Below are 22,788 nucleotides of genomic sequence, written 5' to 3' on the forward strand. Positions count from 1 at the left end.
TGGTGAATACCATTGGTTAATAAAGAAGCTGTCTTGGGCCTGTGAAGGGCAGAATAGAGGTGGGGGGGGGGACTAAAGTGAATGCTGGGAAAAGAAGCAGAGCCGTGAGACGACATGCGCTGCCAGAGGGAAAAGATGTGAGTTGCCAGATGGGAACTTGCAGGTAGGCCTTGAACCTTGTGGTAAAATATAAAATAATGGAAATGGGTTAATTATAGATGTAAGAGCTAGCTAGCAATATGCTTAAGCTATTGGCCAAATAGCATTGCAAATAATATAGTTTCTGAGTAATTATTTCATGGTCTGAGCAGCCAGAGATGAACTAGCAGCATCTCTCAACATAAGAGGAAACAAGCATTGATTATTGATTGGACAATCCCTGTGAACCAGAAGCCCTATTGGATGGGAATATTGACCTGGATGAAAAGAATCTGTGCTTAGGGAACTCGGGTGGATAAGGAAGACAGGTGAGTGCTGAATGGCATGGTTAGTGTAGCAGCCAAGAATCACAGGTGCCTGTGATGGATAAGGGGCAGGGCAAGTAGCCAATGACCATCCCCAGTGCAAAGAGATGCCAAGGTAGGATCTTAAGGGGCAATGAGCTGGATGGGTTACAGGAAGAAGCTGCTGCAGAGATGCAGGAGTGAGATCATGCAAATCTGGATGAATGGTTAGATTGGTAACTTGGAAATTTATGCGGAGTCTGCTTGGGGGAATGGTGTGGCTGATATGTTCACCTCTGAGTTATTGCCTGCATGCACTGATCAGGTGCTATCCTGAGGACCCTCCACTGCCACACCACTGAGGCCTTCTCCACTGTGAAGGACTCATCCGTCTCGATTCTCCTGCCCATTGTCACCAACCTCACTCACCAACAGAGACATGCTCTGGTGTTGTGAACTGTATTGTTCCCTGTCTCTGTCTGTCTGTCTGTGTGTATCTCTCTTACACACACACACACACACACACACACACACACACACACGAGTTGTTTCCTTCCCATCCATCCATCCATCCATCCATCCATCCATCCATCCATAGAGTCACCTTCCACATGAACAATAGTAGCAATCAGAAAGCAATCATCTTTTCTTCCTCCATACAATAGCTGGGTGTGCTGATGATGTTTGTTGCAACAACAAAAATCATGTCATGAAAAAAAAAATGGGACTCCTGCCAAAGGAAAGGAGGAAAAGCCTATTTAAATACACTCAAGTGGTTCAGACACTATTGAAGGTGCCCAAAACAAAAGCGTACTTGCGTTTCCTGGCTCTCTGCTTTGCCCGTGCCGTGGACAAGAGGGTGCCACACTGGGCTGAGAGGACCTCTAGTAACAGGCCCTGTAGCCTGTGGGGATTCAGAGGATGGTTTGACTGCTCTGGCTCCCACTGTGAATTGTGAGCATTAATGAGAGCAGCTCTCTGGGATTGTCATTAGTTCTCAACTCAGTGAGAGCAGGCACTCCTGGAGGACCCGGGTGACTTTAAGAAAGAAAGATGTGGGCAGATAAAAATAAGCTGCCATGCGATTGGGTCCTGGGGAGAGCCGCCTTCATCCCTTACTCTGTTGGTGTTCTTCCAGATTGCGGTCCTACTTGATTCATCCTCACATCTGCCCTGCAGAATGAGCACTGTTAGGTTCCTTTGATAGAGGGGAAAAGTTAATTGTCATGGCTTATAAATAAACAGCAAAGCTGGAATCATAATCCAGGTTACACAATGAGTTAGGAGTCTGTAGCTGAGCTATAACCAGAAAGACAGATCATTGTAAGTATTGGTGAGGCTGGGGAATCCATGCCCATTGCTGGTGGCAATGTAAAATACTGCAGTCACTTGAAACAATCTAAGAGTTCCTCTAACAGTCAACTCAACGCCTAGAGGTACGTCTAGGAGAAACAAAATGGGTAGGCATAAGGAAACCTGCACACAGATGTCCACAGTAGTACAGTGCAATCCATCACAACAAAGGGTGAAACTATCTCCTACATTTATTTATTGCCACAGAAGAATGCAAACAGAATGATATCATCTACTGGAAAGTTAAGCACAAGCAAATCCAGGCTCTAAAAGCATAACAGTGGCCATTTGTGTCTGTCATATCTAGCAAGATGAATGGAAGTGGAGTTGGGCTCATATTGGAAAAAATCTGGAATGATTGTTGATGGGTGTCGGCTCTTCAGAGGGTGATGAGAAATGTTTCAGAAAGGACTGTGGTGAATGCTTGTCTGAGCCTACTAAACACCACCGAACCACACACTTTAAGTAGGCAGTTATACATCAGTTGTATCTCGATGAAAGTATTTTTTAAAGCATTGATGGAGTATTAAAAGAGAAACAATGCATTAATAAAAAAGAAATAAATCATGATCTTCCCAAGAGATTTTTTTTCTTTCACTCATTAAAATAAATATTGGGCTCATGTTATATGCGAGGCCCATAGCTAATATAAACACATACGTGGAATGGCTGATAACAATTTGGGGTGGCCCTTAGGGAGAAGATGCCTATGGCCAGAAGAAATCATGGGACCTTTGATTGCACTTGTAAAGTTTCCTTTTAAAACTCCTCACAGTTAATATGGGATTCCCCTCTGTAGGCTGTGAACCATTCATTAATGAATAAAGCTGTTTAAGCCTACCAGCAGGGCAGAATAGAGCAAGGCAGGAATTCCAAGCAGAGATAGAGGGGAAAGTAGGCCCAGTCCAGGAGATGCCATGTAGCTGCCAAAAGAGACAGATGCCTCGGAAGCTTACTGGTATACCACAGCCTCATGGTAAAATATAAAATGATAGAAATGGGTTAATCTAGGATGTAAGAGCTAGCTAGAAATATGCTTAAGCGATTGTCTAAACAGTATTGCAATTAATATAGTTTGTGCATGATTATTTCAGGTCCTAGTGGCTAGGAAACAAATGAGCAGCCTCTGCCCACACACAATATGTTTTATTTTATTTTTCATTAAAAAAATATACTGAGCTGGGTGGTGGTGGTACATACCTTTAACCCCAGCACTCAGGAGGGAGAGGCAGGTGGATCTTTGTGAGTTCAAGGACAGCCTGGTCTACTAAGTGAGTTCCAGGATTGTCAGAGTTACACAGAGAAACGTTGTCTTTGAGATTATGATGGCTAACTGGGATTGCAAATGTAAGGGGATTTAGAATCACCATGGAAACACACCTGTGGGCATGTCTGCAGGAGAGTTTCTAAATGGGGTTAATCAAGGAGGGAAGGCTCATCCTGAATTTGGGGTACCATTCCATGGGCTGCGATTGTGGACTGAGTAAGAAGGAAAGAGAAGTGAGGAGCAACAGCAGCATCCACACTCTCTGCTTCTTTGTCACGATGGACTGTGTATCCTTGCACTGTAAGCCAAAGTAAGCTGGCTCACAGAAATTCCTTTCTTGAGTTGATTTAGTCAGGAATTACATCCCAGCCAGTGGGAAATAACTCATGGAGAGATAGCTACACATTCACACGTGGTTGTGGGGCAAATGCATGTTCCCCGGTGTTTTCAGTGACAGCGTCTTGGGAAGGTAGGAATGCTAACACGACGGGTGGAAGACCCACCAGCTTTATTCATATTTTCATTGGGTTGTGCTCGCCTGCGTCTGTGTTAATGCCTATGTAATTTTATTGCCTCTAAAGGGTTTGTACATCTCTCAGCACAGTCAAGACAAAGGGCATGTCTGTCACCACAGAATTCCTCCTCATCACAATATACAACACAAACACACATCCATACACACATTATTGTATAGGGGTGGATCATGTGCTACTGAACATACATGGCGGTCAAAGGACATTTTTCCAGAGCTGGCTGTCCCCTCCCACCATATGCCTTCACCTGCTGAGCCATGTATTTGCCTTCCCACCTGCCCTTTTTCTAATTCCAGACCCCCCACCCCTGGTTCCACTCATTTCCTGTCACTAACCACTAATCCACCCTCTATTTATAAAAATTTGTAACTTCCGAAAATCCAGTGGACTCGTATAATATCTATGTCTATAAATACGGCCATTCTCATTTGGCATAATCCCCTAGATACTCATCCAAGTGTTGGGCACGTCGCTAATTCATTCAGTTTGGGTGCAGAGGGAAGGGAAGAGGCATGGGATAGACAGATTCCATGTGTCTTAGCGTCTGCCCACCGAAGGATGTCTGCAATTAAAGATTACCTGCTTTGAATCTCCTCTTGGGTGGTAGGCATGCAGACTTCCACTGTATTCTCTCTTTATCCCAGAGAATGCTTAATTCAAGTAGAAGAAAAGAAAGGGATATCAGGAATGCTGGGTCATCCTCCGACCTGATCATCCACTCTTGTATACAGGAAGTGGGGCCTGGGTACCAGATGGCTTGAGGTTCTAGACCTCACATGGGAGCACAGAAACCTCAGAATAAAACCTCCCATGGTCCTTCAGAACAACCCAGAATGGGAGCAAAGATCTGCCTGAGAGCCGGGAATATGGAACGCTGATTGGAAAGGTGAGAATCTTCTTCTAATGAGGTCAACGCTGCTTGGGACTTTTGTTGCCTGCGAGTAGATAATGAGGCCCAAATACTATCTGTTTTTGCCAGGTGCAGAGAGGAGCCATGCGGAGCCCTGGTTTCCTGTGTGCCTCCCTCACTGCTCCCACTGCGGCTTTCACCTTCTTTGCTTAAATCCTTGCAAATGTCTATTATGACTTCCATAGCCCTGGGAAGAGCAGAATGAGAAAAAAGATCCATGCCACAAGCATCCAGTGGGGGCTCACCTAGGACTCAAACACTTCCTTACCCATAGAGCTTCCAGCTTAGAGATCCATCTCTGCCCCTTATCTGCCCAGAGAATAGTGACACACACTAGGAGGGCCACAATAAGTCAATGATTCTTGCTATGGGACAGAGGCAAAAGCAAGGCAGTCATCCTAAGATGTTAAAGCAGCCTACATGGTGGGAGAGTTCACCTTCCAGGAGTCCTGGAAGATCAAACAGGGTTTAGAGAGTTCACAGTATCCAAGGATTGGAGCCCACTTCTGGTCTCTCAGACAAGACGTGGTATCAGAAAAGCCCAAATAACACACGCTTCTCCTGACATAGACAATGGGTTCAAGGCTCCCTTGTGTCCACCTGCTGCTCTGAGCTCACAAAGTCACCTTAGTCTGTGTGTTTTCTCCTCTCCGAGATGTCACTGTACAATGGAAGGAATAATGTTGATGGAGGAAGGTCATTGGTTAATTAATAAAGAAACTGCTTGGCCCTGATAGATTAGAACATAGGTGGGTGGAGTAAACAGAACAGAATGCTGGGAGGAAGAGGAAGTGAGGTAAGACGCCTCAGACAGAAGCCATGCCGTGCCTCCCCAAGACTTCGACCCAGGATGGACATAGGCTAAAATCTTCCTGATAAGCGCACCTCGTGGTGCTACACACATTAATAGAAATGGGCCAAGCAGTGTTTATATGAATACAGTTTGTGTGTCGTTATTTTGGGGCATAAGCTAGCCAGGCGGCTGGGAGCTGGGTGGCAGGAATGCAACCCACAGCTCCTTCAACAGAACGTGACCCCTGCAAGTCAGCTTCTGGTCTCAGTCTCTAGCTCGGCCACTTGTCACCTAAACAAACTTTCCTAGAAAGGCCACCCCTCACCCCCATCACCGCAGGTCAGATCCCACAGTCTCTCCAGCCCATGCAGCTCTGTCTGGAGTGCCCACAGTACCACATCTCTTCCAATATGCAACAGATCTCACCTACCAGTGGCCCCTTGTGAAGGTCCGGGAGAAAGTACACAGCAAACACTGGCTGCCTGCATTGTACTCTGAAGAGCAGGAGATGGTTTTCCCATTACTAAGCTAGCTTGAGTTTTCCACACTTCTAGATTCCCCATCCTTCCTGTGTGTGTGTTTCCATCGCAGACATGAGGAGATGAGGAGAGGGGTTGAGCAGATGGGGGTGCAGACTGAAGAGGTGGACAGAGCTGCAGCTGATCCTCCACGTCAGGATGGCTCTGCAGGGCCTTTGTCCTGACACGTCCTATACAGAGACTAAGAACCGCTTAGCTGCTGTTCCTTGCTAGAAGACAGGCTTGTGGGGAAACGGCTGGTGTCCGACAGAAGCCTTCTACCTGGCTCTGTAGAGCACAGTGACACTCCTTTACTCTTTGGTACACGGACCTGCATGTTGTCTTCTGTATGGCACTGACGTGGTAAAGGTGACTTGCCTGTCATACCTGAAACGCTTAAGCCCGGACAGGAGTCGGGGTTGGCAGTTGAGCTGGGATGATGCTGACGGGGCTGAAAGAGGAAGGCAGCCCTGCTCACTGCTAGACAGGAAACATTTTCTGCCCCTTTCTTCTTGGATCAGGCGTGAGCTCCGGAATGGAATGAGCCTTCAGCCCGCTCTGGGGAAGACCCTATGACACTCAAGGGGGCCTAAGTCCAAGAGTAAAAGATAGGCAGGATGAACTGCCTCCACTGGCTTTGCAATTTGTTCACCTAGGGCAATGCCTCATCTTGTATGAGCTTCCGTTTACTGCCTATAAAATCGGTATTGTAGAGATGGAGTCAGAAGATTCTTATAAAATGGAGTTTCTAGGGGAGACTCAGCCTGGAAAAAAAAAAAAACCCCACTGTTATAGGAAGTATGGAGTAACCTGGAGCACAGCAGAGTTTGATCTCAACAGGGGTGATGATGATGATGGTGGTAGTGGTAGGAGATTGATGGCTGAGTTGCTTTGAGGGTCAAGAGAAATGATGCATTGAAAGCCAAGTGATCAACGAATGGCAATCGCTGGTTATAAGTAATAGGGGAGAGAGCCGACTATTCAACAGACGCATAACAAGGGTGCAGCTTGTGCAAGCCACTATTGAGGAATTCTTCCAGGCCTTCGCTGGGGCAGGAAAGATGCAGACCAGTAAGCAGGATTTTAGGGCACAGGTGAGGTTAACCTAGACTTCCTTCTTCAATTCTACCTGCTGCCCCAGTGCTGCCCTGCAGGCTGCTCTCCCCCAATGTTTCCTGCTGCCCCCTACAGGCAGCTCTTCTCTACCTGTACCACACATGCCTAGGCTAAAGACAAAAGTTTGCTCCCTCCATGGTGTTACAGGGACCAAAGGCTGAGGCCTTCAAATGAACTGAAAACCCAAAAGAAAACCCCTAGCAGATTGAATCCATTTAAACTCCTGGAATATTACAGATCACTCCACACCCGATTCCAGGTGACTCCAAGGACTCCAGACAATGTTTATCTTCATGGAGACAGAGGAAAGAGCTTCCCTAGGGCTCCTCTCTCCAACCCCCAGGACAGACTAGTGGAAAAGCAGCTCCCCCAACAAGCATCCTTAGCATTGGGCCTTCTGAACAAGCAAGTGGGAGGCTCAGCAGAAGTGGAGAGCGAGTGCACTGGCATCTCCAGCTGCCCTCAACATGCCAGGGATTGCAGATTTCATGCAATCCTCCTAACAGCTGAAACAAGAAAGGCATTGCCCCACCTTGCAGATGATGAAGCAGAGGTGCTGTGATTAATTTGTCCTGGCTATATAAACTTTCAACAAGCCCGGCAGCTCTTGATTTTAGATGTGGCTGACACCAGTGCCGCTGGTCTTTCAGTTATACCAACCATGCTCTACCAGGGAACCCATTTAGAAACTTGTATCTCTTGACTACTCCTTATTTCCTGTCTTTATTTTTTGTGCACTCAGTACTGCACATCTGTTTATATACTGTAGCCTTTGGGGGAACACAAACCATTATAATAATATTTTCTCACCCCTAATTTCCAAGTAATAATCCAACCCCCTTAGTGATAGTACTGCCCCTGTTGAAAATACATAAATTAAAATGGAGGTTCTCAAAGGCGGTTTCTGGGCTGGGAACTCTCTACAGCCTAAAGCTTAAGAAGGGAACAGAGAAGGACCGTTTCATTGAGTCGTGTCTTCTTTGGTCTGTCCATTTCCTGCTCTTTTCCTTATCCCTCTGATCATCCACTCCCTCTGAGAAGCTTTCCTGGGTGCCTCTACTTGAAGCTGTGTCAGTTCCCTTTCCACACAGCAATGTCAAACTGCGGCCGTGGTCCATATAAGCATCCGTGGTCCATATAAGCATCTCTGTCTGTAAGGAGAAGGATCACAACCTACCCATTTGCATGCAATCGGTGCTCAGAAGATGTTTGCAGAACAAATGAGCCCAAGCGATAAACAACCTTGCTTACTCTGCCTGCTTGCCACTGCTCTGCAGGGCTTGGTGTTCATTCCAGGCCAGTCTGGGCTGGCTGGCTCCCGGGAGGAGAGAGCAGGAATTCTTCCAGAATGAGACATTCATTGGGTATCTTTTCTCAAACAAACTTCTGTTTATCAACATCTCTAGGCGGTCAAGGTCCCTTTGGGGCTGAGACAAACACAAGTCAAGACCACAGAAGAACGATGATAGTAATGTTGAAAGGCAGTTTTTATGGTGTACGAACATCTCCCCTCTCTTGACTTACAAGGCTAACTTAGAAGGAAAACGACATTAAGTTGTGTAATGACCAAGGACGCCTTAACTGATGACATCGACGCATTTACAGCAGTGGAAACCAACAACAATCACTTTAGACTTCTACTTTCAGAAATATGGCTTCCTACTCACCCCCAAGGAATTCTCCTGATGCTTAATATATTCGTTTATCTGTAAATGTATAACTCAGCAGGCAAGATGCAGAAGGAAACTCTAAGAGGCCATAATAGCACAAGATAACACAGCATGACATGAGATGGGTGTCCTTAACGTATCTGATTACCCTTGGTGGTATTGGGGCTTTCCATTACGAAGCAACAACACAGGAATCAAAGCCACAGGTCTTCAGAAGGAGGGGAGACAGACAGGCTGGAACCCTCAGATACAGCTAGGGCCCTAAACTTTTGTGTGTTGATGAATTAGAAAAGCCCAGAACCCCACACCTTCTCACCACAGGACACAGCAAGGAAACTTGGCCCTATCAGAGGCAAAGGAAAAAAGAAAAAAAAAAAAAAAAAGACCCTCTGAGAATTTCCAAGCACAAAATGACCCTTATGTTGTATTACCTTATGGGCAGAAAAAATATCCCCACCCCCAAAAAGCCCCAAGTCCAAACTGTATATTTAATTTGAAGCAATCCTGAGGTGGTTTCCTCTAGAGAAAATGCCCTTTCTGCAGCAGGGAATTTTCAAATCAACCTTCAAAGAAGTTCCCAAGTTTCCAAATCATGAACTCACACGAATCAAAGAGTACATGAGAAAAAGAGCCTCCATTAGAAGAGGCAGAAGAAACAGTGACCAAAATGAGCAGCCCTACGCAGGGTTAAGTCCACAGCAATCAGAATCGGGCAATAAAATAGCAGGTGCCATTGGTGCAGATACCACAAGGACTGGGAAAGTTTACATCAAGACCACACTGTCAGAAAAGCAAAGCCGATAAAGAAACAGGAGCTCCTCACAGCTGGGATTCTAAGGCTGTCTTGCAGTATCAGCATGGGTCAAAAAACAAAAGGCTTCCAGTCCCAGCACTCAGGAAGCAGAAGCAGGCAGATCTCTGTGAGTTCAAGACCATCCTAGTATATACTTTTGAGGCCAGCCAGAGCTACATAGAGAGTTAGTCTCATAAAAACAAATGAGAAGAGTAAAGGAGGTTGGTATATTGGGTAACTGCCTGCCTGTCTCCGAGCCTTGGTTTTCTCATCTGTAAATGGAAGGAAGGATGCTCTATTTCAAGTCCAAGTCTTGACATTAGCATTTGGTCATGCTGGAAAGCATCTCCTGGGCTTTGTTTTTTCTTGTGCCACCCCATGGCTATAAGTATCATGCATGAATTTTAGTCCTTGTGATCTTCCAGTAAAGTATAAACTAATAACATACATTTTATACAGACAACAGGTGATTTGCACGGAGTCCAGAACAGGTAGCCCAGGCTTGGCCTCCACCAGTGTGATTTGAAAGCCTTCTCTCTCTGACTTAGTCCATGGCCTCCTACTAGGCTTGGTGCTCAACATTCTTATTTTCTCTGACTTGTTAGGAGTCTGTCATAATATGGAGCAACTCCTTGGCTTGAATGGGCTGCTAGTAGCAACCGGAATAACCGCTCCAGGGACAAGGAAATACCAAGTTAATTATCAACCACCAAGGTTTCTAAGTGCTGTCTACAAGCAATGCCTGTGCTTATTTGATGATTTGGATGAGAGCCTCCTCGGACAGAGTAGCAACCAGTGACAGATTGCTGAGGCTCATCTTCCAAATAGCCACTCACAGAAAATTATCTGAAAGTCCTTCTCTCGGCCTGGTTTTCTCGTGTGCCAAATGGGGGATGATGAGTATGTAATATCACATTTACCTTCTCGGGGTTAATGGGTTAATACACGTTGGGCATAGAGTGTGCATTCTGCACAGGGTCCTGGGTATAGCTGTGGGTGCTGCCCCGCCCACCCCCCCCACCCGCCCACACTGGGGAGAGGTGGGACTTCGTGGTGGGTGACCTTGAGAGAGAGACTTCCCCCACTTCCCAGCTATATGACTTTAAGTCACTGACCGTCTCTGAGGTTCCATGGCCCCATCTGTGAATCAGAACTCACAGTGCTTACCTCTCCTGGTAGCCGTGAAGGTTAAATGGGCTGTGAAAAGCACAGCGCGGTGGTTGACATCCCGCGGGCCCTCAACAAATGGCTCCTCTCACCCCTGGAGCATTTCTGCACGTGTGGATTTTCCACTGCGGTTACAATCCACAGAAGCGGAGGACTCTGAGCCTTGGGTCGACTTGTTCTTTTCCACCAGGGGAACTTTCGGGAAAGCAACGGAAGGTGGACGATATCTAAACATATTCCTTTCACGGTACGTGAGCCAAGGCAATACAGTCGAAGAGGTCCAAAGTCTTGGAGATGGGCGGTTCGACTCCTGCCTCGGCTGTTTTGGCAAACTGGGCAGGGAAGTATGTGGCTGAAGGTGCAATTAGCAACAGGAAGCAGGCCTTGTGATTTGGTGATTGAAGCACCAAGGATAATGACACCGATCTTCCGTTTGGGAATAAATTAGGCATTCAGCTTGCAAGCGGCTGAATAGCTCTGTGATCACTTTAAACACACACACACACACACACACACACGCACACACACACACGCCTCCCACTGTGCATCACACTCTGGGGAAGCAGGAGAGTTAACTAAGATTGACATGAAGGATAGCACGAAAGGGTTCAGAACCTACAGAGCCAAATCTATAGTACCGGCTGGACTTACGGCTTCTAACACTAACCCTGCCAGGCCTTAGCATTAGGCAGATTTCTACAGAAGGTTCTGACAGTGTCTCCCTAGTTATTACCTGTCAAAAATATGAGATGCCAGGGCCAGAGGAGGTTCCATTTGTGCAAACATAACTGTGGGCTTCAGGCTCAGTCAGCGCTACAGTTAGGATTTCTATTCATATCAACCATTCACTCTGTCTCAGCCTAAGCATGTGTTTTGTTTGTCCGCTGATATTAATTAGAGAGGCCGCTGTTGGAAGATGATGTAGGCATTGGAAGGTAGTGGACACCTCAAGTCTCTAAAAGAATATGACAAATATGAAGGTACAGACTCAGTGCAGGAGATGCAGCCAGGGAAGACGGACAGAGCCTGAGAAGAAAGCCTGAAACCTATGTGCAGTTAACATGACCACTGCTGACCTCCGAGGACTCCACCTCAGTGCGACAGCCTAGCTCTCTCTGAGGCCACACTCACCATTTCCTCCCAGCGTCATGGCTAAAGGACAAAACAAAACTACCTTCACCATGTCACAGCTACGCCTTCCTGGGCAAGATTTTTCTCTGAGTCACAGCTTAAAAATAGAAAAAGTCCTATGTCATACTTGCGCAAAAATATAAGCTTTGTGCTGGAGGTGAAGCTCACGCCGTGGTCTACCACAGATGTGACACATCGCAAGAGTTCACTTAAAGGGACATCATCAGCACTACACGAGACAGCGCATTCTTAGCCTCCTAGGACTGATTTGTCCATATATATATATATATATATATACCAATATACCAATTTAGGATTATTTTTCCAAGCTGACCTCATACCCCACTCCCTTTGACTTCCTTCATTCCTGTCACCAACCAAGATGGACATCTCTGATAGGGTCTGACCAGCTGAGTATGTCAGAGTCATTAGTTAGTACCTCTAATGGGTAGTAACTTGGGTTTACATCTTAACTGCGGTAATGTTAATGGAAGAGGAGTCAGTGCCAAAGTGGAGACTGGCTGCCATCTCTGGAATCTGCCATAGTATATACCAAAATTTGGAAAAAGAAGCATTTTTTAGTGTTTCCATTCATCTTTCCATGAGTTAAAAAATATGCTTGGAAAGATATGATTATAGGGACGGGGAGGCAGTATATATATGTAGTCTGTGTGCTTATGGAGCGGGTGTATTTGGTATGCACAGGCCCACAAAAGGAAGCCAAAATAAGCTACCCAGTGCCAATTTTATTCCCTTGGAATAGGATTTCTCACTGAACTTTGAGCTAGACTGTCAACCAACCAGTCCCAACAATATTCCTGTTCCTGCCCCCCACAGTATGGCGGTTAGAGGTGCATACATTCGCATCTGACTTTTTCAGTTGGTGGTAAATCCAGATCCCAGTGTTGACACAGCGCTTGATTTTGTCCATTGAGCCATCACCCCAACCCAGGACTATGCTTTTTGTTTATTTTGTTGTTGTTATTTATTCCAAAAAGCAATATGTAGCAATCAATACTCAGGTCCAAACTAGGGATGCTAAGTAAGGTCAGATGGGTGAGTGGTTAACGCGGTCATCAGCATCCTAGGCAGGCTTGCTAAGGTTCTGGGTTTGAATCCCAGCTCTGCCATTTACTGGGCAGTCTGTTGACTAGTAGACATTTACTAGACAGACTAAGAGGTCATAGGGAAGAGAGCCCCAATTCTCCCATTTGTCCAATGGAGTCTCCCAGGAGACATTTACTAGACAGACTAAGGGGTCATAGGAAAGAGAGCCCCAATTCTCCTATCTGTCCGATGGAGTCTCTCAGTAGCTGTTCTGCTAGGAGCATGAGAAATTTTGGGCAGTGCTCAGCCACCTGTTTCCCTCCTCTCATTGCTGCTTGAAGGCTCTCTCTCTCTTTCTCCCCGCCCCTTCAAACAGTGTCTCTCTAAGAGCCCTGGCTGTTCTAGGGCTCACTATATAGACCAGGCTGGCCTTGAACTCACAGAACTTCACCCGTCTTTGCTTCCCAAGTGCTGGGATTAAAGACATGCACCGCCACACCTGTGTGCCATTTTCAATGTACAAATGCAGGGATCCCTGAGGGTTCCCAAGACCTCTTAGGTCACCTATGAGTTCAAACTTTTTCCACAAATGTCCTGTCCTCATTTTCCTTCCCCCTCCCTGATGGATGCTGGTGAACCCTCCAGACTGGAGGCAGAGCGAGGACACCTTCCGGTGAGCCAACCATTAAAGGGATCTTCCACCCTGTGAAGCGAGGCCTTCCTAGCTAGCTCTGCTTTTTATTTTCACAAAAATGTGTTATTGATGCTGATATTACAGCCTGGTGTTTTATCTTAAATAAATTATACATAGCAATTTAACATTTTTAACTGTTAATTATTAATATTACAAATACATAAACACGATCTCATCATGTACAGACTGTGTAAACAAAAGCCCCTCTGGGAACGTCAATAATACTGACGAGGACGAAGCCTTGAAAACAGGACGTTTGCTGCTTGAGGTTGGGATGCAGCCGGACCTTTCCTTCATACCCTCCAGGACAGTTTCTTTACCTCCCTGTGAAAACCTTCAATGGCACAGCAACCTTCTCTCCCTATGGTAGCCTCTTTCCCAGACTTGTGGAGCTACGATACGGAGGCTTTGGTAAGAGAAAGACTGGGGCGCAGAAGCAATTCTGCGCCTCTGACTCACATTCCCCTGGTGGCCATGGATATTAAATACCTTTTTACATGTGTGTAGACTGCTTCTCCATTTTCTCTGAAAAAACATCTACTTCAAACTCTTGGCTCATTTAAAAAATGTTTATCATATTATCATTGAGTTGTGCTCTTTATATATTGTAGATATAAGTCCCTTATCAGATATATGATTGGCAAAATACCATGTCCTATTTGGAGTTGCCGTGTGGCTGTCTGCTGAAGCACGAAACTTAAGACTTTTGAAATCCATTTTGTCTATTGTATTCCTCCTTTGTAGGTGCCAGACCATTATGGATGCATATTTATACCTATGCTTTCTTCTGAAGTTCAGTTTTAGCTTTTAGAGACAGGGTCGTAATTTGTTCCGAGGTCACTTTTGCGTCTGAGGAAGGCCCTGCTTTCACGCTGTCATGCGTGAATTGCTACTGTGCCAGGATCGTTTGTAAAGACATCCTCATCCCCGTGCTTCAGAAGCCTCGCTCTTCACCTGGACTTTCCAAAACCACCCTTTAAGACGTGAGGGGAGTTTAATGAGATGAACCAGGGAGATGTAGCCCGTGGGACCCCTGGTGTGAAGTCCTAAGTGCCAATAACTGAACGAATGAGCCCCTAAACACCAGCCACCATCACTACTCTCTGGCTTGAGCATCCCACTCCTGAAGCTCATGAGGTTCAAGGCCTCATTCACTTATCACACAATCATGGCCGTACTCAAGACACCAGCCCGCAGCCCATTTCCTGCACACTCCTTTCTTGTCCCATTGTCCACCTAACTCTACCTTGACTGGAAGTATTAGATGCTTCTGGTCTTGGCTACTTGATTAATTAACTGTGAACCTACTCAAATTCTTGGTCTGTCACTTGACTGAAAAAGCATGTATGAGACAATGAGACAGTCCATCAATGAAAAGGTCTCTAATTTACACATGGCAAAGTGACACCCCTAGGGATCAAAAGGTTGACCCGGGGCACCCTTGCATGCGCTGTCCACGATGGCTGTTTCCATCCTCGGCTCCCCTGCCCTCCCAGAGAGATCCTCTGAAGTTCTGTGTCCCTCCTCCGTGGCGTTGGCAGCACCTCCAGAAATAGTTTCGCTCTGAATTTCATTTGCTGCCTCTCCCTGATCTCTGAGGCAGGTGGTAGGCAGGAGGGGGCCTGGCTGAAAACCAGGTCTTCCTGATGCCTGACTTCAGGCAAAGAGGACATGAAAAGGAGGAGGAGCCAAGGGACCTGGGGTTAAAGCTGCAGAGAAAGTTCTGTTCCCCCCATTGAGGTCCTCCTGATGCGGAAGTCTCAAAGACCGGGATCTGTTTCCTGCCTTTGAAACCCCTGGAGCTCTGGACGCTGGAGGGAACAGTACTTGGGTGATGTGCCCCAGGGACTTCAGCCTCCTGGGTGAGCAGAGAGAACTGTGAAGGGAAGAAGAGTTGGGGGCTCAGCATCGGTCAAGTCCTGTTGGGACTGGTAGGGAAGTGAGCAACAGCAGAGATGGTTGATCAGCTACTTGCTCATTCATTCATTCATTCATTCATTCATTCATTCATTCACTCTGTCTTTACTATCTGCCATGTGCCAGGCATCAGTCCAGGCATGGGAACAATGCAGGGAACTATAAAGAAGGTGGTACCTGCTCCCCTGGACATTAGATACTAACAAGAGATGTCTGGGGATGAATGAACAATCTTGCACTAGCTAACACACCAGCTGGACATAAATGTTCCCGGAAAGACCTGGGCTGGGAGGAATGGTCTTTCTCATAGTGTGGTTGGATGAGGAAGGCTATGCCCCTCCCACATTCAGTGACAAGCCTCTGGCTTCTGCAGCCACTGGGACAGTTGACATGCTTCCATGAAGGGCATCTCATGCTGCATGGGACAGCTCACAAGGACAATGACTTTTACTTCTGTTTGCTGCTGTTCCCTAGGCAAGAAGAGTTCTTCTCAAAGGCTGGGGGAAGGCCCATGCTCAACGCTCCAAAGCAGGGGCATTTCTAGGGTTCTGTGAACCTGGAAGAGGTGATTGACTTAGTCACAGCTTAGAGTCCTGGGTGGAAAGGGAACCCAGGGGCTAGACAGCAAGACTGGTAGGTGGCAGGAGGGCCTTTATAGATTTTTATTTTATTATTTATTTATTTATTTATTTATTTATTTATTTATTTAGTCAGTGTGAGGTAGACAGCCATGGGAGGGCTTGGCAGGCGAGTGATATGATCTGAGAGGTGCAGTGACAGATGTCTTTGGGCTAGACAAAGAAGGCCACCAGTCTGGCGAGCAGGTTACGGCCGGAATCCAGGGCTGAGAGTATTGGGGCCAGTGCACAGACAGAGGAGGTCACAGGGACGAGAAAAGTACAGAGATCTCTCAGTGTAAACACAGCACTGAGTGCAGGGATGGGATGACGGGCGACAGAGCTGGAGGGACAAGGGGGAGTGTTCCTGCGTCAAGGACTTGCTGATGTCAAGCTCTATGTGTGGCCTCACCCTGCCAGACTCAGACGTTTCAATGAAATAATTTTGCACCATGCCTTTCTTCCCTCCCTTGGTACAGATGACCTCAACAAGCCTTGTTCCAGGCGCAGCTCTGTGGGTGGCAACATAATTGGAATGAGCAATTCAGTCTCCCTCTGCCAGGGATGAAGGTGGTGCCTCCAAAGTGCAGCACGCCATATTGCGCATGTTGAGGAAGCAGGGAAGGAAAAGCCCTCACTGCGGAAGACATCTAGGGAGACCAGGGACCGCATTTCTAGGGTTTAGCGGGATGGGGGAGATTCCATTACTGTTCTACTGGAATGGGTCATTATTGTCCAGAAGCTTCAGATGGGGCTGATGAACACGTGCGTTCTCCTCTGACCTGGCTCAGCTGCTCTCGGTTTTCTTATCTTAAATGTGGGGCCGTGAAAACTGACTCATGGGGCAATGCGAGTTAAGTGGAATGTGTGAATTGAGCCTCTGCATGTGGGATCTCATTTTGTCCTTACAGACAAAAGCTAAAGCTTTCGGAGACTCTTGGAGAGCCATCTGTCCAAGGCAGAACATTTGCTGTCCTGTGCAGTTATATATGCTCTAGCCACCTCTGGTTTTGTCATTCCCGGGACCATGACAACTGTTCCATATGTCTTTGTTGATTAGCCAGATGGATGTTTCAAACAGAGGTTATGCAACACCCAAACCACAGCATTCTGTATTCGGGAGTCTGTGGACAATATGGCGACTGCCTCCAAGTCTCCCGATTGCTGGACCGTGAGATGGAAATAACTTTCTAATCTAGGGGTGGTGGTTACGGCTCGCTCATTCATCTTCTTCCCACTGACCCCAGGACCTTGGATGTCAAGCAGAGTCTGAGATACCCAGTAAGCTGGGTATGTCACTTCTGATCCAAAGTACAGCCAACATCTTCCAACTGTGTGCACTAGAGCAGGGCCCAAGGGAGCTGTGTGTTCCAGGGCTGTCTACAGACGGCATTGGCCTTTATTGTGAGTAAGAACTCAGTCTGTTTATCCACTGGGATTCTGGAGCGGATTCATTATGGCATCCAATAGAGCCCATATGTTGCCTTATGGGACTGCTCAGAGACTAAGAATCCAAACTTAGTATAAGTGGGTATGTAATATATCTCCAGTGAAGAGCTTATTCCCCTGCCCCCATTTCCACTTCTGCAGCCTTCTTCACTGGGCTCCGTTTCCGTGTACGAAGCTGCCCAACTGTGGGCCACACTCCTCCAGCTCGCCACCTGCCATCACGCAGCTTTCCCCATCCAGCCTGACTTTATCATCGTGGCGCGGCATTTTCTACCCATTGTGTGTGGCTGTGCTGCATGGCAACATGAAGAAAACCTTCCAAAAAGCCTCTTGGACCCCTCCTGACAGATCGATCCCCCTCACTGTTCTCCTCTCTTGCTCAACCACACCTCTGTGTTCACCTAGCTCCAGAACTTGAACCCTAGTCTTCTGGACGCGAGAATAAATTCCAGTTCACCGTAGCTTTAGTTGTTCTGGGCCGGCCTGACCGGTACCTACTCGCTGCCAGCAGCACCATCACGTTCCTGTTGGATGCCCAACCCCACATACACGGCCCTTTTCACCACGCTGTAGGGCTTGCAGTGTGAAATATGAAGGTTCCCTGAAGCCCAGTCTAGCAGTAGTCTACCACCTCCTCACTGGGCAAATACACCAGGAACTACACTTCCCAGCAGTCTTTGCTCTTGTCCACTTATTAAGACAGGCACTACAACTCCCAGCAGCCTCTGCCTCTTGTCCTCTTCTTAAATTCACTGCACTTCCTATACAGCCTGAAAAGTAAGTGCATTTCCCGATTCTAAAATGCATTTCTCACTAAACCTCATCTGATGACAGAAAATCAGAGATGACAGGGACTGACCTGGCTCCATGTCAGCACTTTGGGAAGAGTTGGTGTCCGCAGGCCCTGCAGCCCCCTCTCCAAGGCCATCGGATCCCGGAGGACAGGGCAATGTGCTTTCTGTTGAGGAAGAGAAGAGAGTGGATTAGGGGACAGCACGACTGGTCCCCAGCTTTCTCACAGTCCCCTCCCCAGCACCCTTCACAAATATTGTGTCAGCTGGAAACATGGTGTTTGTCCTGGTCCCATGGCCATGAAGCAAAGCAAGCAGAGCTCCAAACCCAGGACCTTGAATGAAGACGCCATCTTCATAGCCTTGCCATGGCGCTCAGGAGAGCCATCCCCTGTACTGCACTTCTCTTTCTGTGAGTGTGCTAACATTGTCTTCCAGTCATTTCCTGCATGGATGTCTTCCTCCACACTCAACCCATCAGAACAGGGGCTAAATAGCAAGTCTCTGCAACCCAGGTGCCAGTGTAGGGCTTGAAGCCCAAGAGCAACAGGAACTGCCTCGTAGACAGAGATGATTGATCCTGTCTGTGATGGGGCAGAAGTCACACAGCATGGGGCTGCAGCCTTGGGGCAGTCCCAACAGTAGCATGGCCAGGAAAATAAGGGAAGCACCTTGGCTCTCAGGACCTTGGCATCTGGCTTAGGAAGTGGATCTTCTTGGCTGGGATGAACCAGATAGAGTCTCAGAGTTACTTGGGCAGGGGCTGTCCCATGAGAGAACTCTGCACTGGCCCTCTTGCTATGACAACCTCTGTCAAATCATGTTTCTTTCTCAGCCTCAGTTTCTTCATTGGAAAGCAGAAAGCTCTGAACTGGGCAACATGGGAACTTCTTTTTTGGCCTAGAATTCAACAGCTATGAATCTGCTTAAACAGTACCACTAGTGTCCTTACCCAATAAATGTCATATGAATGTAAGAACTTCCATCCCATTTAAAAGAAAGGTAGGAAGGGGCTTTACATCATTTGCCTTTGGTGATCGCAACAAAAGGAACTGGAATCTGAACACAGATTCTCAAAAGTTGCAGGTCCGTGCAACATAACAGACCCCTCCAGATGTTCTCTGCATAAAGATCCTGCAGGCAAAGGCACTTAACGTATCTGAGTTTTGTTCTCAAGCCATTATTTGAGAAGTTCCCTGAATACATATTTGCCAAATATACTTAGGAACCCTGCTAAGAAGTCATTATTGTCTCTTATAAGGTGAGGAATTACTGGTAGTTCCCATTAAAAACAAAAATCTTGTAAGTGTGAAAATTTGCCAACTCTCCCCGTGTCTCCGATATTTCTTTCCTGTGAATTCTAATTATTCCAAAAGGAGACTAGCTAGCAGCCAGGAGAATTTCCAACTCTGCCCAAATGCAGGGCCTCCCACCTACTCCCCAGGTTCAAGCTCTACCGACCTCATGAACTAAAGAGTCCGGAGAAAAACTGAAAAAGTTCTTCTAAGCCAAAATACAAGGCTGGGGAGATGGCCCAGCCCAAGACCTAAGTTTGGATCTGCAGAATCTATACACAAAACCAGGCCTGGTATCATGCATCTGTAATCTTAGCAGCTGTGGGAAGGGAGGCAGGCAGGGAAATCCCAGGAAACAGACTGGTAACTAGCCTAGCTAACTAGGAGAGAGAGAGAGAGAGAGAGAGAGAGAGAGAGAGAGAGAGAGAGAGAGAGAGAGAGAGAGACAGAGACCCTGACTCAAATATATGGAAAGCAGTTGAGAAGCAACACCCAAGGCTGACCACCTGCACACATATGAACACCATCATACAAACACACACACACACACACACACACACACACACACACATACACATACACACACATATATATACCAATGAGGATAAAAGCTAATATACTAAGTCAGGGTATGACTCTCATTCTATGCCCCTCAATTGACTCTGGGATTTGTCATTGCTTTCTATTGCTGTGACAACCACAATGACCAAAAGCAACGTGGGGAAGAAAAGATTTATTCCATCCTAGGGCTTACAGTCTGACACTGAGGGAAGTCAAGGCATGAACTCAGGCCAGGAACCTGGAAGCAGGAACTGAAGCAGAAGCCATCATGGCTTGCTCAGCCTGCTTTCTGATCCAGCCCAGGGACATCACTGCTCACAGCGGGACAGACACCCCTACATCAATCGCTCATACAGACATCGCTCCACAGACATGCTCCTAAGCTGATCTGATGGCAGTAGGTCCTCAACTGTGGTTCCCTCTTCCTGCATGACTCTAACCAGCCTGCAAAGATTTAATTCCTATTTACACGGCCTTATTCATAAGAATGTCATCCCCTGAGGCTTCAAAGAGAGCAGGAGCATGCCTTGTTCTGCTCCACTCATGGGTGAGGTAAAGCTTGCCCGGTGTCTGTGTCTGGACCTATCCCAGAAGATCTGTAGCTTTTAAGATCTACATCTGCTGGGCTTGTGCCCAACGATCCTGTGGGGTCCTAGGCACATTCACGGATCTCGGTGGACAATACGTGACTGGACACTTGTCTGGATTTTAAGATCCCCCCGTAACCCACACAAGCTCCAGGTGAGAGCTGTGCACCTGGGCTGCTCACCTGGAAGAAGATGCCACGTCTGCCCCTTTCCTGCCTCTGTCATGGCTGAGGCCTCGGGATGAATCATCTCATCTGCCACTTCCTTTCCAGTTCTCAGCCCCACATTCCTCCCCTTTCACACAACCTTCAGGAAGTCATCACAATGACCGCACATAAAACCAAAACATCCACCGTGTCCTTGTTTGCTTTCTATGGCTGTGATAAGTGCCATGACCAAAAGCAACTAGGGGAGGAGAGGGTTTGTTTCCATTTACAGGTTCTTGTCTGTCATGAAGGGAACCAGAGCAGGAAGGCAACCTGGAGGCAGGAACTGAGGCAGAGACTAAGGAGCTAAGGAGGTCTGGTTACTGGATTACTCCTCATGACCTGCTCTTCTTGTATACAAAAAAAACCAAACAAACAAATGAACAAACAAAAAACAAAAAACTCAGGATCACCTTCCCATAGGTGGAACTGCCCATGGTGATCTGCTGATCTGCACCCTCTCACATCAATCAATAATCAAAATTCTACCCCACAGACTTGCCTTGAGGCCAGTCTTAGGGACACATTTTCTCAGTAAGATTCTCTCTTCCCAGATATGGCAGGCTTGTACCCAGTTGACAAAAGCAACCAGCACATACGGGTGGCTGAAACAGTTCTAACATTCCATTGAAGAGAAAACTAGTATGGAAAGGATGCCTTCATTCATTCATTCATTCATTCATCCTTCACTTATTCATATGATGAGTCTGATGCTGGGTGGATACAGTGAGGACAAAATCCTGACTTTATAGGCACTTTACGGGCAAAGAAAATAAGGTTTGGCCACAAAATCTAGGATGTCCCTGCAGTTTCCTAGGAGGTACGGATAAACCCTAGGCAAAGGCAAGATGGAGGGGTCTTCTCGGCTGACAAACCAAGAAGGGTTTAGCAGAGCTCACACTGAGGAAGTTCAGTCTTGCCCCAGGGATACAGGGTAGGGATTGGGAGGGCTTCTCTGAGTAACAAAGCAAAAGTACAGGAGGAGAAAAAATGGCAAACACATGAACTTATCTCACAGGGTGGCTATGTACAGGATAGCACATTACAAGCCAGGACACAAGAGTGTCAGCGTGCAGGGTCCTGAAGGCCAAGTCAGATTGCAAGTGTTGCTTAGCAAAAGGAAGGCAAGGAGAGCTTTTAAGAAGAGGTGTGGTTTTACTGGAGATCTTCTCTAGACAGGTGAAGAGTCTGAAGAGGAGGCAACCAGGGCAGGAAGCTCCTGGCTATAGGCTAGGCACTTGGCTGGCTGTAGGTATTTTGATCTCCTTGATCCTTATAAATAATTGCAGGAGGCAAGCATTATCCTTTCTGACTTGCTGACAAGGAAGGGAAGCCATGTGGGCCCTAGACTGCTTGCCCCTAATCCTCAGCCAGGAACCAGTGGAGACACGTTCACTCATAACCCTGTCTATTCCCTTGCAAGTGTGCTTAGAAGCACGTGGGATTCTGTACAGAGCGTATCTACCTAGTAATACACCTGCTTCTGCTTGTGCATCACACCTTGTATACCCCCAGGATGTTTATGGCTTCATCACCTCCTGGGCCATCCTGACAGAGAGTCCATGGCTTCTGTTAGTTATTGTCTCCCCTAAAGGACCACAGACCGAGGAAGTGAAATGCTCCTTGGTCCCTTTGCGCCATTCTTCACAAAGTGGGAGGGAGGGAACCCACCCTCCTCTCAGCCAAGCAGTGCTCACTCTCGTCCTGCGTTTCTCACCCAAAGCTGAGATCACCAGAGCAGCAGGCTCCACGTACTGTTTGTTGTGCGCACAGAGACCTGGGTGTGCGTCAGAATAAGTGAGGGTGCCAGGGTGTCTTTGCCCATAGAGGAGCTCACTATTTTAGCCCAAAGCAATGGATCTCCCTGTTGTTGGTCTGAAACTTCGAAACTATGAGACAGAGTGAGTCTGTTCTTCCTTCACTGTCCTTC

The 22,788-nt window shown here is 47.1% G+C and overlaps 1 protein-coding gene across 1 annotated transcript in view; it reads right to left on the reverse strand.

The window, feature by feature from the left end:
• Positions 1 to 22,788, reverse strand: part of Tenm4 (teneurin transmembrane protein 4) — a 664,092-nt gene that overhangs the window by 430,702 nt on the left and 210,602 nt on the right. The window contains 1 exon segment of the mRNA XM_057756666.1: positions 18,278 to 18,376. Coding sequence (XP_057612649.1) covers positions 18,278 to 18,287 — 10 coding nt within the window. The 5' untranslated portion in view covers positions 18,288 to 18,376.

The sequence above is a fragment of the Chionomys nivalis genome, chromosome 23, assembly GCF_950005125.1.
Source record: "Chionomys nivalis chromosome 23, mChiNiv1.1, whole genome shotgun sequence".
Lineage (NCBI taxonomy): Eukaryota > Metazoa > Chordata > Mammalia > Rodentia > Cricetidae > Chionomys > Chionomys nivalis.